We start from the raw sequence: 19,877 nt of genomic DNA, 5'->3' as shown, positions 1-19,877 counted from the left end.
CTGTGGGGGATGGGTGTAGCACAAAGATCAATTGTTTGAATTTCTCATCCCTAGATAGGACATGGGTGGGGAAAACATGCAGGCACAAAACAAACACCAATATACAGTACTGACACCTGCCAGTATGACCTCATCCCATGTTATAATTTAGTGACACAGGAATGCTTCTATGAGACACTCCTATGTCATTCAGTCACAATACGGGGTAGCAGCCTTAGAAAGTGTACAATATCCTAAGACTTTTGTGGTTTCTTGTCAACGTGCTAACAGAGTTGGCTTAACTCTCAGCAAAAAAATTACCTTAAGAATTAAAAGTTTATAAACATCAATCAAAAGGAAAGGATGGTAACAATTGGGGGGCGGGATTACACCTGACGCTTTCTGTTGTGCAAGCCTAACCCATTTCCAATCCACACCTTCTCACTTCATTGCTTGGTTCTCACCTACGTTTCAGGAGACCACTAAAGTCAAGTTCTCCTGCATCCTCTTGTCCTTCACCGCTGTTATTAATAAAAAAAATCAAAATCAAACCTTTGTTTAATACCCAGAGAGTTGGACAACACACATTGCATACACTCTAGATGCCCTACGAACGCAATCAATATAGAGACACGCAAGTAAGAAGATTACATCAACACAAACTTGTATTCTTTTTCACAGGATTTACAACTCCCATTAACAAGCACTTGTGAAAAATGAACACAAAGGTTTGCATTGCACTTGTGACACTTGTTCAGGCAAATTCTTGTAAATCTGCAAATTTGCCTAAATTTGTGTTCCTGTAACACAAATGTGTTTCAAACAGAGTCAGCACAAAGAGCTTTGTTTTTTTACTTCTACCAAGTGCCTACTGAAACAAAACAAAGGGCTTGTGCTGAACTCAGTTGCATATGTGAAACAAAGATGTGCATTGTTGTTTATGCTGCATAGAACAATGCACAACCATGTAAAAATATCCAGTAGTAAAGTTTCATTTAAACTTGTCAGCAAGGGGGAAATTTGGAGAACTTATCCATTGAGTGCACACAGTGTGTTGTATGATGTTAAAGATGAGATGGGGTGGGTTTACAAATGTGGATTTCTTTCTAGAATGTTGAGCAATAACAATATAATTGCAATACTTATAGACAGGAGTTAATATACTTTGCAGAGACTTAAGAGTTCCCTGGGCATTGGCATCCTGATAATCTAATCTTTGGGGAGAGGAGAGCAGGTTAAGTAGAAGATTCCTAGCCTCATCTTTGTCTGGTAGCATAAGTGGGGAAATGTAGGTAGTAGCCTGGCTTGCACATGGTTTTACATCATGCTTTGTTCAGCCAAGGTGTAGTTTGTTCGAACCCAGCTCAGCACCCTAGTTGAGATGACAACAAACCACAATGTGAAGACATGGTTTGTTGTTGGCTTACAAACAATTGCTTGTTTTAACCTTAGTTTGACATTGTGTCTGAATATGACAGCCTGCTTAACCATAGTTTGTTTGACCACTCCATCCCAGATGCTCTTCAAAACTACAAAGGCACAAATCTAGAGCAGCTGGAAAACAAACCAAGCTTTGGTGAAACAAGCTATGACTGGCTTGCTCATTGGTGAGAGGATGCATCACTCATTGAACAAACCATGGCTTAGCATTATGTAGGAACAGGGCCACTGACTAATGAAGAAAGAAAACAAGAGCTGGGAAGGGTTTTCAGTCAGGGAATGGGGCAGCAGTGGCCTGCACAATACTCTTTTCCTGTCCCATAGCTATACTTGTCTTTCCCCTGAACACTATTGCCTGTCTAACCCCCATCTCTATTCTGTTCCTTCCCTCCATTCCCATTCCTTTGCTAAAACAAAACAAGCACCAAATTCTCTAAAATTAATCTTGGAAGGAGAGCAAATGAGTTAAGTTACTTGATTTGTCTCATTTATTCTGAAATCAGGATTTGGGATATCCTGGAACAGAACCCAATTTGAGAGGGGGGGGATGGATGTTAGCTGAACAGGGTGGATAGTGGTCGATACTGACCCCCAAGAAGTTCAGGTGCCCAACTGGCTTTCTGCAATTACCTAGGGTCTGATGCCGTAATATTGATTTATTAGTACAGTGGAAAGCATTAACATATAGGAGAAATAATATTTAACCAGAAACTTTTAAAATAACTAGGGCATCAATACATTTAGAGTGACATATGCTTAGATCTTGTCTGTAATTTGCCAGGCTCCTGGTCTTCTTATCTTTCAGCAAATGGAAAAGACTTTAAAATATAATATAATATAATATAATATAATATAATATAATATAATATAATATGGAATGACCTACTATTTTATGATGTCTCTACTGATGTTTTATGATTGCTTTGCACCTGACTTCTATCTGGCTGAGTCACTGCAGCATACTGGGGTGGGGAGGGCCACAGTGAGTTTGCCCCAAGGCAAACACACCAGAGGAACGGCTGGCTGCGTTTGGACATAAACACCAAACCACAGAGCAGTACTACAGGAACAAGCCTAGCTGATCTAGGCTTGTGCACTCCCCCTCTCCTCTCGTGCTGCAAATTCAGAAGCTTTCACTTTCGTATTCAAATTACAGCAAATCAGTTTGCTTTGTCCAAACTGTGGACAGGATTAATTGCTTATGGTTTAATATAAGGAGTCGGCATTATAAATCCTGGGTTGAAGTTGGTTTGTCTCCCTAAATTATAGTTAACACTAACCTCCGTTTGTCTGGGTTTAGGTATAAATATTGCTAGTTGAAAATGGAAGTGAAACCTTCCCATTTCCTCCTGGCTAGGAGGTGGAACGTGGGAACAGGTATAGCAAGCCCTAGTTTAGTGTTACATGGGGGACCAGGCCACTGTCTCTGTTTTAATTACTGTTGATTCTTGTTCGTAGTGCAATCTCATATTGTGATTTTGTTTTACTTTATGGCTTTGATTTCTTTTTGAAATGGCAACCCACCTTGGTTATTATTTTTATTAGAAAAGTAGGACATAAACAATAAAGAAAACTAAAGATTTTCCACATTCTTCCCTTTCAACCATTCTGTCTCCTTCCTTCCCTCTGTTGTTTCTAATGTAAGGTACTTTAGAGGAGGGTCCTGTCCATTTAGCCTATGTCAATCCATAAGGCACAGTATAAATAATAAACAGCAGCATTTCATTGATTATAAACACTCACTGGTCTTATCTGAGTTTTCAGATATTCATCCATTTTTTTCTGGCATTGTCAACATTCACAGAATTTCACCGCTCATGGTAACATACATATAATGACTACTACATGGTGAGTGTTTTACATTGTGGAAGCTGTTATCTCATGGTGAGACATCTGTGGGCTGCAAGTGATAAGATGCATGCTTTTTTGTGCACATCTGTAGTGGAATGGTGAAAACATCTGCTTTGTTATCATATATGAACAGTTTCCCTTGTGGAAGCATGGAGCAAGTAAGAACAACCTCCACATAACAACAATAATGTGTAAACCAATTATAGGTTACAGAAAATGGAGTAGCCATTTTAACTTCTCGGCAGTGGGCAGGCGAGAGTATCTCGAAAGCACAGACATTCTCCTTTATGACATATACTCTGCTTTCAATTTAGTGTGCCATTTCTAAAGGCTTGCTATTTCGGCTCATTCTGGCTGTGTTTTTCCAACCAGCTTGATTTCCAGAGGTATTTCAGGGCATGTGCTGCTTTCACCACCTATAATTGAATAACTTTCCAAGATAACTACTTGAAGTTACCTTCTTTTGAATGCAGACCGGATATCGATTGATGGTGCAGCTGAAGTTTCTATATATATAAAAAAGAAAATGAGAAAAGTGGTTTCTGTAATTTACGAAGGATATTGAATGGATACAACTAAGGCAAGAACAAAACTATGTTCCATTTTGTGGATTAATTTAAAGAACTTTTATACTGTACTGGAAGAGGAGCAATCCTAATATGTACCCACAGATATTATCACCACAGTGTTAAATGTTTGGTTTATAAAATACAATCTCAACAAGTCTTTTAGATGTTCTGTTTTAATGTAGGGAGGTATGATTTTATGTATATATTTCATTTTCTACATATTTCTTAAAACTTTCAAATAAAGATCCTTTACTCTGGTATTTAATATAGCATTTCTAGTTCTGATCTCGTTAGCCTTCTTTAACGCATACATGTGTGGATTTTAGGGTGGTGATAATGTACTACAATTGGATTCTTTAAACCAGTACAACCCTGAGACCTTCTTTTGATGGTGCCTCTATCTACTACCTGAGCAACAGGTGTGAACCACAATGAAGCCATTGTAGTGAGTCTCACTGCGATCAACAAAGGTGAAGAAGGCTCTCATGCCACTTTTTATAGAAGTAAGTCGACAACTTGCCTTCTACTTGTTAAAACAATTAACCAGAACTTGATGCTTTAGAGCAAAGGAATACACAAGAAGAGGAAATCCCAAATGAACACTGGATGTACCGTAATTTGATTTCACCTGGAAGGAGCTTCTTTTTATTAAAGCTAAAAATAGCAGTGGAACAAGGCAGAAACAATAGCATGGCATGATCAGAAAAACCAAGTAAATAACTTCTAAGTGTTAAGCTCTGGGCATCACTTAAAATTTCCTTCATCCCCAATGAAAATACAACTTCTGATTCAACTCAGTAAGAGATCTGAATATGGTCAATAACATGGAGTTGAATTTCACCCAGTGTAAATTAGACATGTAATCAGATAAAACAATTCACTTCTATAGAAAGTTTATGCACGCAGACAGGCTGGCTCCTTGCCTACAAGCTACTGAATGCACACAGACTTTGAGGCTTGTCTGGTTAATTGGCGGTCAGCTGCTGGACATTCCATTAATTGTGTCCTGCCTCCCTGTCTGATTAATGAGCACTCTGACCTTGGTAATTTGGTAGGCTTGTTTTCCTAGGATGAACATCTATTGGGTTAGCTGCCAGATTGCTGCAAGGCTGGGATATTTGGAAAGCTTGCCTAGATGTGTCTGGCAGCTGAAGCCACAGGGCCAGGTGACCAGGCTTTAGGACCCAACAGTAATATTTTGAGGGACAGAGAAGGTCCTTTGCACTTGGATAGGCTTTGTTTTTGTCTTAGTACACAAATAAAGGAAATGTTAATGCCAATCCCATGGGATCAATGAGACTGCACACATCTGCAAATGTAAAGGTGCTTGACATATATTAAGCCTTGCGCTTACAATTACAATGGCTGCTTATCTCCCAGACTTAGAAGCCTAGTCCTTCAAAAGCTTCTCAGAGGTCATCACCACAGCTTTAAAATCCCACCAGATGGAGATATGGAATCCACTGTGATGCTGATGCTGCTGTTTCTCAGGTTCCGACAGCTGACCTATCTGGGGCCAAGTCATTCTGGAATAAATTCATTAACTATGAACCCTGAAATTTGGAATCCCCTGCAAACTGGTGCCAAGGTTTTGCAGTTATTCTGCAGTGCAAACTGCGTTTTACAGCAGCACCCCCAAACTGAGTAATTGATAAACAGCTCAGTGGGTAGAGCATGAGCCCCTTAATCTCAGGGTTGTTGGGCAAAATATTCTTGCATTGTAGGAAGTTGGACTAGATGACCCTCATGGTCCCTTCCAACTCTACAGCTCTATGAAACCAGGGGGAATAGCTATCACCCCATCATTGTCTGAGTCTCTCTAAACCTCTGCCAAAAAAATTCAATAATTTTAGACCTCCCTTTACTTTGGTGGTTCTATGGTACTAAATGTCCATCCTGCAAAAAGGAGGGTCATTATACTTCACTATGCAAGCTCTTTCCATTTGTAAACAAATGTTCATCTACAGCAGATACTTCAACTGTATAGATCTTACATGCAGGAGGGCATAACTCAATATTGACCAATGCCCCACTCACATGGCCATGTCTGTGTAGGCACTGCTGCTTATGTGGTCAGGGGAGATTTTATGAGTCCTGTGCTCATATCCACATATCTATACATCGAATATACACATGGGGATTAAATAGACCACAATCTATAGTTAATCTAACTTTGAGTGGCAGTGGCCGACAGTTATTGTGGGTCTTTGAAAGAACAGATTGAGCCGTTAGTTGTAGGAACAGTCTAGAATAGATAATATGTGAAGTCTATCCAGCTTTGCTCTCCACTTGTTTCAAACCCATTAGAAAGAGCTGTCCATGTTCTTGGCCTGTTCACATGAATAAACTGTGCAACTGTGCACAGTTTCGTCAACTCCTCCTCTGTCAAAGTGAACAGGACAGAGTTGAAGAGTGTTTAGGACTTTTGTGGCTCTATATACTCATCCTGCAAAAAAAGGATCATTATACCTCATGATGAAAGCCCTTCCTGCCTGTAACCAAATACACACACCCCATATGCACACTGTGGTACCATAAGATCTGCCAGCGTTGCATTTCATTCTCTTCTCTGCAAAGATTTATAAAGTTGCTTTCCAACTGAGTGTGGGACAGTGATATTCCAGGAACTTAATATTCTCTCTTTCTCTCTCTCTCTGAGCCTCATGATGGGTTTGTAGCAGGCAAATTCCTTGCTAAGCCCGAGGTGAGGTGAAGGGGAGTCCTTTCTTTGACCTACGTCATGGACAAATTTGTAGAGTCCTGAGCTGTCATCACTGCCATATAAATTTTATTCCAAATATAAACTGCAAGCTTCAGCAAGCTTCTGAAATAATTGCTTCAAGAACTTAATGTGATTTCACTGACTCAAAGCATCTTCTGAGTCATTTGTAGCCTGCTGGAGCTCTGTGAAAGTGCCAAGTTGCTTTAAAGCAGAGATTACATAAATTCACAGAGGATAAGTATTTCCGGGGGGACGGGGCGGTATTAGCCATAATGGCTATATGAAACCTCTATATTCATAGGCAGTACTGTATACAGCAGCAACCTCTGGGGTGGGGGTGGCTACTGCCTTGTGGACTTCCTAGAGGCATCTGGTAGGTCACTGTGGGAAACAGTGGGTGGTATCCAATGATGCACCAATTGGGTCCTGCTGGTACAATGAGACTTCCTCTATTCCACTCCCCCCAGATCTGCTCTGGCAGGTTCCCCAGTTTTGAGGGTGCATGGAGGAGACAGGAGAGAAACATGAAGTTCTGTTGCACTCATTGAAGTCCCTTGCTGCAGTGTGGGATAGAACCCAGTGGGCTTTGATCAAATTCAGCAGGGTTCATATTCTTATGGTGAGAATTCTCTATCAGTGGTCCTTTGAACCCCTTCCTTCTCAAAGCTACACATCCCAGGACTCCCTAGTGAACAGAAACAGCAGAATATATCTTCACCTCAATTTTTGTCCTAGCATGCCTCAACTTAATGTCCTCCAGATGCTCTCATTTCTCATTTCATAAACCCAGGCTCATCTCAATTACGCGAAGTCCAAGAGAAGCCCATAATGGATAGAGCCCAGAGCACATCAGCAGAACTCTCTTCTCACTGACACATTTCAGCCTCCACAAGTCTTTCTTCCAAGACAGTCCCAAGATTATATCACTAACTACTCATGTTTGCATCAAAATAATTAACACAACTCTAAATGAGCTGACATTGAGATAAAAATAAGAAAAAGGAGCCTGAAACCTATAGACACCTTTCAGTGGGCCTCTGAAGCATGCTTAGATATAGGCATGAGGAGTTCAGATAAACATGACCTCAAATTCTGTTAGATATTTTGTGTTAAAGAAAGAAAACATAAAAGGGATCCTTACCATGGACTTCCAGATCAAAAGAGCAACTATCAACTTTATCCTTATACGTTACTTCACACCTATAATTTCCTGCATAGTTTTCCTTAGCTTTAATGATTTGCATCTCAAATGTGTACATCTGAAATCCAAACATACAGTGCAATTGTTAAGTTAAATTCAGGGAAATTCTCAGCAGCTGAAAACACATTCATACACATGTATCTACAAATATTATATCCTACATTAATTTACTAGGATTAAAGATGAGTGGATGTTACTACTGTCTTTACTTTTGCACAACTTTTAGCCATAATTCTATTCTGCTCCCACATTCTGCTCTGTGGTTTTTAAAGCTGTTGAGTCGTCTGTTGTAATTTTTTGTCACAGCAGTAAGCCCGCAACAAAAATTCTAATTTAAAAAAATCCTATTGGAATGCAAATTTCAAAAACCTATTTAAATGTGTATTTTCTTTCAATATATATATTCAAATGCAGATATTGATATGCTTAATCTGTTGAGAACTGTGCTTCAGTATTTGCAGAAATGGAATAACCTTGGTAACCTAAGTTTGAATCTACACATTAGTCCAAGAAGGATGGATTGTTGCTGCAAACCACAGGAGGGCAGAATGCTTCTGTGCTGGGGTCTTGGGCTTTTGGGTTTCCCCACAGGCATCTAGTTGACCACTCAAAGAACAGGATGCTGGACTAGGCAGGCCGTTGGTCAGATTCAGCAAGCTCATCTTATATTCTTATGGTTTCAATAATTTCATACAAGAATCCAAGGAGGTCAAATTCCTCAAGTATTTCTATTTAGGGAAGGACACTTAGCCAAGCTGAAAGGGAATCAACTGGGGTGTTCCTGTTTCTTTGTACATTTACAAGGCAATTCTGCACATGACTATTCAGAATTAAGCCTTTTTTCAATAGGATTTGAGACTGCACTGTTAATGATGTCAGAGGCTGAACTCTTTTTACCTTTAATTTTTATTCAGTATCAAACAATCCCTGCACGACATTGGCGGGGAGGAAGAATTGGAGCAGGGCCACAGGATTTTGGGGGAGCCCAGCCCACCCCTTGAAAAATGGAAGTCTGAAGTCCCTCAGCCCCCACCACGTGAAGTGCCTGCTAGACACCAAACTGTTCAACCACCAAATTTCATAGTAGGAGAAAATACAAGCCCTAGGTGGAATCCAATTGTGGGCTAACACAATTGCTCCATCATCACAAACATTTCTGCTTGCCAGGTGGAATGATCTCTCCTCTACTGCTGTTCTAGGGGGTTCTCCTGACTCCCTACAGCAGGGAAAGGCATGGGGAGCACACAAGGGGAGAAGAGGGCACAAGTCCCATTGCACCAGTGAGAGTCCTTGAACTGGCATGTCTGGGTCAAACCCTGATAAATGGGTACATGAGATTCTGCTCAAATGCCAGATTTACTTCTGGTGCAAATGCACTGGTAGGAGCACCAGATTGGTTCTGCTGGTGTGTTTGCACTGTGCCAACCTCTCCACGACCTTGTCCATCTTGATAAGCACACACTGAGCTACTTCTGGAAATAGCCTGTTTTAATGTTACCTCTCTCATGAAATGTCCAGTTCAGTCAGGGCTTCACCCCCTGAGCTTATGTCCTTACTACCAAGTCTGGATTTTAGAAACAGGTAAAATTGAGTCCTGCCATCCCTCCATACCTTGGTTTGGCGCTCAAATGTCTCCTTTAACTGAAGGTGCTTCCCTACTTTGCTTGCCAGGTCCATCCATTTCCCTTTGAACCACTTAACAGTTGGCTTTCGGAGAAGATCCTGGGCTTCAACCTTTGCTATAAATGTAATATTTTGTCCTTGGGAAAACAAAAGAAAACATTAGTCACATTAGAAACATTACTACTCATATGATAGACACCTGGCAATATGTTTGTGGAACTTTTTAAATCCTCATGAAAATTTATTAGAATTTTAGTGTAAATTTCTCCTAGTATAGACATTTTGCCTAGTACACACATTTTTTTGTAAAAATGCGTGTGGTTTTGTACATGTCACATGGGTGAAAAGCTGCATTATAAAATTTGGAGAAAGATTAATTTTGGAGGATGGTAATTTGTGTACTGTTTAGGAAGTGTGATTGGGTAGGTTTGCCTTTAAATGCAAACAAAATTTAACTTCTCCCCCATATGCAAACTGTTATGTACTGAAGTTCTCACCATGGGCCAGCAGGGGGATACTGTAGATAGTAATGCAAATGAAGGATCGAAAGTGACGTTCAGTGATTGGATAGTTTGTATGCAAATGAAGTATCGAACGTGACATTCAGTGATTGGATAGTTTTAGAAAGTTGTTACAGTAATAAGGTACTCTATATAAGCAGGCTCTATATAAGCAGGCTGACTCAGCCCTTCAGCTCAGTTCAGTTCTGGCCTCAGAATAAAGAAGAGCTGTTTGAAGAATCGCTGTGTCGTCTGATATGTTCGCCCACAACTTAACACAAACTATATACAGTTTCAAAAAATATACATACATCAGGTGCCATCAAAGAACCCCTTAGTTGTAAGAGCATCTGTTATATTTGAGCTATCAGTGACCAAAATCCCATACGTTCCAAAACTACATAAACCCATAATTTGTTGAGCAAGCATTTTTTCTCTTGGTCTCAGCAGGGTCTCTAGAAACAGGCATGTAACCCATATGTTGCAACTAGATAATCATAAAATCATCATAATAATTTTATTTATACCCCGCCCATCTGGTTGGGTTTCCCCAGCCACTCTGGGCGGCTTCCAACCAAATATTTAAAACAATACAGCGTCAGACATTAAAGGTTTCCCTAAACAGGGCTGCCTTCAGTTGTCTTTTAAAAGATGCTGTGTGTATGGTTTTCCGACTGAACCCACAGAAGGCTGTGCACATATGTGAGGCTGTGCACATAGTTTCCCCTATTTAAAAACTAACATTCCAGCAATTGACTGTCCAGAAAAAGGAGGAGAGCCTGAATCCAGTCCCCCCTCCCCCAGATTGTTCCTGTTTTCCTCTAAATAGCTAGATCAGGGGTAGGCAACCTAAGGGCCAGGGGTTGGAGGCGGCCCAATCGCCTTCTCGAACCGGCCCGCAGATGGTCCGGGGTATCAGCGTGTTTTTACATGAGTAGAATGTGTCCTTTTATTTTTTGGGGGCATAGGAATTCATTCATTTCTCCACCCAAAATATAGTCAAGCCCACTGTCTGAGGGACGGTGGACCAGCCCACAGCTGAAAAAGGTTGCTGACCCCTGAGCTAGATGATTGAATTTTAACTTCTAGAAAGGGCTCTGCTGGATATGTGCTCCTGGATTAATCAGCCATTAAAATTTATTTCCCTATGAAATTTGAAAGTGTAATCTCAGTATGTTAAAGTCTTTTGAGCTTCATAAGGTATAAGTGTATAGCTGAATCCTGTGCATGTTTACTCAGAAGTAAGCACCACTTTGTTTAGTGAGGCTTATTCCAGGCAAATATACAGTGGTGCCTCGCAAGACGAACGCCTCGCAAAACGAAAAACTTGCAAGACGAAAGAGTTTTCCGTTTCTGAGTTGTTCCGCAAGACGAATTTCCCTATGGGCTTGCTTCGCAAGAAGAAAGCCCATAGGGAAATCTCTGGGGACCTCTTATAAAATGCTGGCGGTCGGGAGCAAAGACTTTCGCCCACCGCCGGCCTTCAGAAGAGGTCCTGAATGATTTTCAATGCATTCCTATGGGAAACCGTGCTTCGCAAGACGAAAAACTCACAAGAAGAAAAAACTTGCAGAACGAATTAATTTCGTCTTGCGAGGCACCACTGTACATAAGATTTTAGTCTTAAATATTTTTGGGAAGAGGGGCAATGGAGGACTAATTGATCACTTGAGAATACCAGAAACTACAGCATTTGCTGAAGCTAAGTAGGTATAGCCCTATTCAGAATCCCATGTATGTGTAATAGACAAATTAATATATACATATATATTTTAAAAAATTGTTACAGCACTTACCGACACTAATTGTTCCACCCTTTGGTTTTTCAACAAATAAAAGGGATTTCTGTGAATTGTCTTGCTTATCTCCTTCTTCCTGAGGGCCATCTCCCATAGACCATACTAATATGGAGAAAGAGGCGAGAAATTAGCTTATTGCAATAAACCTTGCAATCTAATTTCTTTATTTTAGCTCTAACATGACCTTCCTTTAAACTACAACTACTTCAAATGGTACTTACGTTCTCCGTCACATTTTTTCAGCCTGACATGATGTTATTGGAAGCAAAAGGATAGAAAATTCTTATTGAACACAACTTTCTGAATGGAATTGCCCTGTCTGTGGTGATGGAAAATTATAATATTGTGCTGGTCTGTGTCATTGCTTTCACAGCAAATAAATACAGAAATAGTTGTATATTAATAGATATATACTGTATAGATGATATATTAAAACAGACTGTAAAAGCTTAATGCCAGTGTTAATTAGGGAACAGGTGAATAGTTTTTCTTGCAAGTGTTGGTAATTAAGATCTTAATCCTGCAATAACCAATAAAGACTGTGTAAGCTCATCTGTGGAGAAACAGTATCTGTACAGAGGCATGCCTTAAACATTACGGCATTGGGGTCTTCTTCAACCCTATGATTCTATAATTCCATCATTCCCAGTTTGATTCTGGTTGTGTGTGGAAATAACACAATTTCACATAAAAATAACTTCCATGCAAAGTAAATTCCATGAAAATATCAACATTGTTCTAGTTTCTAAGGAACAGCATGCTTTGTCAAACAAGGTACGTAAGGCATATGTGCCCAAGGGTCAAATGTTTAACATGAGTCTTGGGTTGTTGTGTTGGTTCCTTTACATCCCCACTGTAAAAATTAGTTGCAATCTGTTAAAAAAAAGAAAAAGAAGAAGGAGAGGTCTGTGCCTAGGTCTTCCAGATTTATTTTCTGGAATGATCTATGTTAGCCTCATGTAACCTGCTGCCCTCAGTGGTTTTGTTTTGGATTACAATTCCCATCAGCCCCAGACAACATGGCAAATGCCCAGGGATAATTGGAGTTGTAGTCCAAAACATCTGGTGGGCGCCAGGAAGACACCAGGCTGACTTTTGTGCTGCAGAGCTCCATGTGAGCAGGCGCATCTCTTTTCACTCCAGTGAAGTGCATGGGGAAGTCCTTGCTCACATTGAGTTCTGCTTGCACACTGGAACCTCATGAAGCTTTGGAGCAGGATCTTTTTTCTAGATCTGAAACAAATATGAAACAAAAACCAAAGGTTAGCATGAAGGGTACAAAAGTCGGCAACCGCATCTGTCGAAAAGTAAGCTACAATAAATAGTTCATTAATAGTTATTGCATTAGGAGAAAATTGGAATGTTTGGGGGTCTTTGTTCTTCCTCCTTTCCTTTCTGTTTTAGAAAATCTCACCTGAGTCCTTTCTCTCTCCTGACCGATTAGTCCCACCTGAAAGGTAAGAGTAAACCGGATGATGTCAAATCAAAAGCTATACCTTGGTTACTATACTGGCTGTGTAGGATTGGGAGCTATTGTCATATGCTGAAAGAGGGAGGGGAGGGTTGGAGAACTAATGGGGTTGTCTAATCACTGGAAGGAGGGTGGGAAACTTCCTAGGGGCTAGTAAGAAGAAATAAGATCCAGCAACATTGCTGCAGCTAAGCACATCAGGGTGAGGTTGGTGCCTGGATAAGATAAATAAAGGGCATTATCATGGTGCATACATCTATCTGTGGCTAATAGCCATGATGTGTAGATGGAAACTTCATATTCTGAGGCCATATACTCAGCAGCATCTAGTTGGCCACTATGCAAAGTAGGATACCAGGCAAGATGGAACAATGGCCTGATCCAGCAGAGCTCTTCCTAGGGGCACTGCCCAATGTTAATCATATGCAGAGAGTAGACCTACTGAAATTAATGGACATGCCTAAGTTAGGTTTGCTCATTTCAGTTGGTCTGCTCCAGCTGGATGCAGCCCTAGGGGACAATTTGGGGACTGTGAGTTCCAGCAAGATAGAAAGACTGGATATAAATCCACTATCTTCTTTCAGAGTGACAAGTTGTGTTTCCCTTGAAGTTCCATTGTATGCAACAGAACTTGCACACCATTCACCAGAAACAAAAGCACCTTGTGCTTTCAGTGTTCCTAAATGCTTAGCTTTGGAGCATATAGTGGCTAAGAAACTCCCTTTGCACGCTTATTGGGTGACTCTAGAACATTGGAGATGGGGACAATGCAGGGATTCTATTGCAGAAATAGTAACAGGCCTTCAACCCCCTGGTTAGATGGGCTCATGTCTGGCTGACAACAGAAGAACCAGTTCTCGTTAGTTCTCCTCATCATAGCAGATAAACACTGTAAAATGGAATAGACCGCCTAACCTGCAGTTGAAGTGTCATCTTCATCTGAAAAAAGAAATACATAACAAGTAAAACAAAGCAAACAAGGAAAAGGAAGAATGAAAGTTATCCCCCCCTTTTTTTTAGTACATATGAATGATGATGAGGAACCTGCAAGAGAAGGAAGGGAAACCATGATAGCTGGAAACAATGGTAATGAAAACTGCAAACTGATGGATAAAGCTTTATGGGATCGAGCAGCTGGAATGGTCAACTTCAATGCTTCACGCAAGAACAAAAAAATGGGATGTAATGTGTGATCTATTATTAAAACATGGGTATGAATGAGAGTTTTCAGAGTGGTTGTGTATGTTAGAAATATTGAGGGGGGGGGAATGGAGTACAAAAAAGCCACAATGAAAATCAAGGTCAACCATAGATCTGACCTTCTGAAGAGGATGTCATTTCACTGACGTTCCCGTCTGCAAGTAAAATGTGTACATAAAGGGTTTTTTATATAAATATATATATACACAAAAATAACACTATAATTAGGAAAAAAGACTCCATCACTTGGCAGAAGATGGCTCCAAATTAATGAGATTCAACCATTACCTTTTCTTCTTTCAAATTTTGAGAAGCTGCCTAGATAAAAACCATATCACTTACATGATCAACAAGGATCTCACTCGGTCCAGTTAAAATCAAGACTTTTAGGTCCCATTCCTTTCAGTGGAAGAGTTAAGCACATATTTAGCTCTTTCCCATCCTAAGTCAACAGGGCCTAAGAGTCCACCTATTTGTTATTGCAAATAATAAAGCAATAAGAATTCTGTTTAGAATTGACATATTTCCCATAATTTAGAGAGACGAAGAGCACATATATACTTTGATGTGATAATTAGCAGTGGTCTAGATTTAATATCTTGAGCTACAACCAATAAATCTGCACGTTAGGTCTTCCTAATTCCACGACAAAATACACCCCCCTCCAATACTCCACTATTACAATTATATAAGGACTTAGTTTAAGTTTAAGATGGGCAAATGAAAGGAAAAAGGCTGAAAGGTCACTGGCAATATTTATATTGTACACTATTTATACTGTAAATAAATATTACTGGAATAACTTATGTTTTACCTCCATGGAAGGCCACAGAACAAATACGAGTGACGAAGACATTTCCCACATGGTTGAAGTAGACTTTCAAATACATTGCGTGAAAACCACTTCCATCACATTTTAGGATGTCTGTCTGACACTCTGTCTTTTTGTTTTTAAAGTGATCTTAATATAATTATGGAAATTTGCTATCCATAAGTTACACTTAAATGATTTAAAGAAGTTCCTGATGAGAAGAATCAAGCCATTTTAAGAAAAGGCACACAGTATGAAGAACAAAATAATTCAAAATTTCAGAACATTATATCTACTTACCCATGTAAGAAAAGCATTTTCAAGTGAAAACATCCAGAAAAGGTGAATTCTGGCTCCATAATAATCAGTGACTTGACTTCTGTTTATTTACTTGGAGCCAGGATGTCACATTTTCAATCACATGAGTAGTCAAGCTCTTACTTATGTGATTAGTCCCGATCCTGCAAACATGGAAGTATGCATGGTGTCCCTGAATCAGGGTATGCTTCTAATCAAAAATTTGAAGATTATGTTACTCATATTAGTAAATGCTTTTGAAATGAGGGCAGTTCTATATATGGAGCAAGTGCATTTTCAAGCAGCCCATTAACACAAGTTTTAAAAAGGCAGGAATCAGACTTGATTTTGGCTTCAAAATTATTGTGATTTTCTTAGGCTAAACTACACATTACACTGTAAATCTGTTATTAGCTTCCTGACTTTTATTTTATAATGAAATGTAGCTATACAGGCAGCTGTCAATTTGCTAGCAGCAGCAGTGGAGAAAGTTATATTAACCTTCTTTCCACGCTCTGTTCACAATCAAAACTTCCTCCTCAGCGACTTTTGTCCCACATGGGAAAACACCACCATATTTCCCACCACAATAGGGCAAACAGCAGCTGGGAAAATGGAACAGGGAAAGAGTTAAACATACACTGCCCATGAACCACTAAGATGAGCGAACTGCATTTTTAAAAAATGTTTTCAACAGTACTGAGACATTGCTTTTGAGGCCAACTATTAGCATGTTGCCCCTTTCATAGGAAGTCAAAGCACTGACTCACACTAAAGGTACACAGAAGGAATTATTATTATGCATCTTTTTCCTGTGATCAAACAACAACAATAACAATTATTTCTGTTGGGTACATTTAGGTTTGGAACACCTGCAAATTCCATGAGCTGCAAGATGGCATGAAGATGCTAATCTTCAGAGTTATGATCATGATAAATGATAGCCTTATGATAAATGAGTGAACAAAATGAATATTGTGCTAACTGATCAGAATGCAACAACTGGCTCAAAGTCCGGCAGTTAATCAAAGTAGGTAACATAAATTCACACTCATCTGTCTTCTTCACAATAGTGTTCTTGTTGTGGTCAATGTAAACATGAAGGAAATATGTAATCTGCTCAGTTCAGTCAGCACAATATATGTGATGTCATGCTTGTTATCCAAGTGGAAGATGATCATCACACAAAAGAGTGGTCTAATTTGTTATTATATTGTTGAATGATGTGAGAAACTGGAAGAACAAAAAGCAGCTGTAAGGTGACAACTGCAGATTCACCAGTCAGTGCCATTTATATTTTCTAAGCAGAAAAAAGTTAATACCAACGAGTCTGTATACCCCCAGGACATTAAAATGTGTTGTGAACCTTCTATGGATATCAAGGTAACATACTACAGCAGAACTGCTTTGACAGATGGGATGGAGAAAAAAACTGTAGCAATCCATCTTTCCTAATTCTTTAGTTGCTAGAACTGGATGAAGTGGTTGTTTAATCAAAATGGAAGAATGATTCAAGACCGATCAGTTTAAAAATGAGAAAGTGATGATCTAATCTATGTTAGCAACATCATCTGTTCAAAAGATAACAAATACCCAAAGAATATCAGACCTGATGGTAGAATTACGATCATTATTTCACTCTCCTTTTCTTCTGCAAGTAAAATTTTAATGGAATATAAATATATTTAATAATGGAACTTGTGAAAAGAGCTAAACAAGAGGAAGGCATTCTGGTGCAAACAGATTTCTTTACCACAAAAAGACGTATACCAGTTGGGTAGATCAGGGGATTCACTAAAGCAACAGTTTCCCTTGATTGGCAAAGATGGTTAAAGTTAGGTCAACATCTATTTCCACTCTGTCAGCACTGGTGGAGGAAGAGGAGTGTGGGGGGAGCACACCGCCCCCGGCAGTGCGACCCCCAGGGTGCCATTGTGACTGCCCCCCTGCCCCTGGGTGCCATGCCCCCGCAGGGGGCGTGCCACGCCCCTGGGGGCAGTGCACCATGCTCCCAGGAGGCGCGACAGGCCTACCCCCGTCTGCTCTCCGCACCCCGGTGCTGGAGCATGAAGCTCCGTCATTGTCTGTCAGTCCACCTATAAAGGGAGCCTCTATCTAAAAGTACAAGTGTGGTTCTACACATGCAGTATTATCACAACTGAAGTTGACCCATCATCTAGAAAAGCCCATCTTATCCTTCACCAGTCCAGATCTACCTAAGAGATCTACCTTGACTGATGTTTGCTTCATGATGGGAATTTGCTAACACTGAGCAGATGCAAAGCATCATACTTAGATTTTAAGTGGTTACAATATATGGCCAGCAGTACTGCAATGTGGTCTATATGTCATTTCTTATTCATCCTGAGATGTGTATGTTGAGTAATGCTAGAGTTTGCCAAGGACACTTCTGAACAATTAGGGAGGTGGCATTGCAATGATGGTCTAAGATGGCTGGAGGGGCCTACAGTCCACTTGATTGTAGTTTTCATGGAGGTGACCTGGTAGAATGGCTCAGATTCACTATTGGCCCTTTTCAACAGCATCCTTGCTTGCAAAAAATATGCTCTTATTCCCTTACTCCCTTAAATGAAGGCATTCGCTGTGGATGCCAATATAATCACATCTGAATTATCATAACAACATGGCAACCAAAATGATCAAGGGGTGGGAGGAAAGGCTTCACTATAAAAAAAAATTGTGTAGAAAAAATGAGCATGGGGAAACATAATATACAAAATTATGCATAGTAGGAAGAACGTAGGTAAGCAGAAAAACTCAGGGTCATCCACTGAAGCTGAATGGTAGGAGATTTGGGAATGACAAAATGAACTACTTCTTCACACATTTAAAATGGCAGCACTTTGCTAGCAGAAGACGTAGTGATGGTCACCAAACTGATGACTTGAAAGGAGGAATTAGACAATATTGGATAAAAATATTAGTATCTCCAGTGTCAGAGGCAGCATGATGGGAGGTGAGCAGCAGGAGAGGGCTAATGAGCAATTTAACAAACAAACAAATAAATTCAGCAGAACCAATGAGATAACTACACTTCCCCAGAAGTCTATGGAATGGTCTACCTTCCTCTTTACTATACATCTAATGGTTTTTTAACAGTATGTCAGGCACGGGGTACCTCTAGCTCCCATCATCTCTGACCATTGGTCATGGTTGCTGGGGTAGATGAGAGTTGCAGTTTAGCAACATCTAGGGAACCAAAGGGTCCCCATCCCTGCAGTATGTCCTCAATGTAGCAGGAGGGTGTGCTGTTTCATATTTGCAAGTTGCTGATGGGGAGGCTCCAGTAGTGCTAATGAAATTTTATCTATGTCCACTTGCCAGATCTGCTACGGTTGCTCATAAGCTTTAAATATAGACATCTACGTATGTCTATAAAAGACAGCTGAGATTTTATACAGAGTTTTGATGGAAACTTCAATCAAAACCACAGGGGAAACAATCAGATGTTTGAGTAGATCACAGAACCTAGACAAATGAAAATGAAACATGCAGGTAATTTATTAGATGGGTAGATGCCTGGATGGAACCTAAAGAAAGAAATGAGCACATTAATTTTATGTTGTTATTTCAGGAAATGAGCACAGTTCTGGTAGCTATGTCTTCAGCACAAAAATGAAGATGAATGAAAGCACATTGTGGAATGTAATATATGAGAGTACGTTGGTAGTTATGTAGACACACATGACAGTGCTGGACAAACAGAAATGTAGAACAGAGTCACTGGAGGATAACAAAGTGAGTTTGGTGAGGCTGCTGTACATTCAATTATTCTGTAAATAAAATAGATATTGGATAGATGACAGAGATCTAGCATTCCATAAATGCAAATTAATACCTTGCTTCAAAACACAAAATTTAGAACTATGTAGTATGGATTGCACTGAAGATTGCATCCCCATCATTACTTGGAAACAAATAGTTACCCTGGGCATACCCCAAGGCAGCCTTGCCCAACTTGGTAACATCCCAATGTTTTGGACTGCAACTCCCATCAATCCTAGTCAGCATGAGCTCACGAGGTTGGACAAGGCTCCCCTAAGAGTTGTGGAAGGCTGGGGGGGCGTGGTTTGCTTGCAGGGCATTATGGAGGACTATAGGACAGAAAGTCTTAAGGATTCCACCTGACATGCAGAATTAGTCATACAGGACTTTTGATTCTGGCCAAAGTGGTTGGCAGGGCAATTCAGAGCAGCATCTCATATTTTGAATGGTAGACAAAGGCTTTCTTTCAGATACTGAAGCCCTTTAAAGCTCTTATGACAAGAGCTAGTACCTTAAACTGATAGGTAAAAGTGTTATAGTGGTTAAGAGTAGTTAATATTATGCTTATGCGTGTTTGTCATTTATGGTTGCTTTTGATGGTTTCTATGTCATTTTTGTGTAATACCTC

General features: G+C 40.0%; 1 protein-coding gene across 37 annotated transcripts in view; it reads right to left on the bottom strand.

Annotated features, from left to right (window-relative positions):
- The window catches only part of MYBPC1 (myosin binding protein C1), a 94,847-nt gene that overhangs the window by 48,923 nt on the left and 26,047 nt on the right, over nt 1–19,877 (bottom strand). For 12 of the 37 annotated variants that reach the window (XM_083461875.1, XM_083461857.1, XM_083461863.1 and 9 more), the window contains 7 exons: nt 14,071–14,094; nt 13,099–13,134; nt 11,682–11,786; nt 9,374–9,522; nt 7,703–7,820; nt 3,728–3,776; nt 444–500 (listed from right to left, as the gene is read on the bottom strand). In XM_083461875.1, the coding sequence (XP_083318001.1) occupies nt 444–500; nt 3,728–3,776; nt 7,703–7,820; nt 9,374–9,522; nt 11,682–11,786; nt 13,099–13,134; nt 14,071–14,094 (538 nt within the window). Of the gene's footprint in view, nt 1–443; nt 501–3,727; nt 3,777–7,702; nt 7,821–9,373; nt 9,523–11,681; nt 11,787–13,098; nt 13,135–14,070; nt 14,095–14,474; nt 14,511–17,072; nt 17,110–19,877 lie in introns of those variants that run through there. The other 25 variants (XM_083461864.1, XM_083461889.1, XM_083461853.1 and 22 more) reach the window with 3 other exon arrangements.

The sequence above is a fragment of the Podarcis liolepis genome, assembly GCF_965112155.1.
Source record: "Podarcis liolepis genome assembly, chromosome: 10".
Lineage (NCBI taxonomy): Eukaryota > Metazoa > Chordata > Lepidosauria > Squamata > Lacertidae > Podarcis > Podarcis liolepis.
The sequence above is the reverse complement of the archived record's forward strand: the minus strand, read 5'-3'. Positions and strand labels throughout refer to the sequence as shown.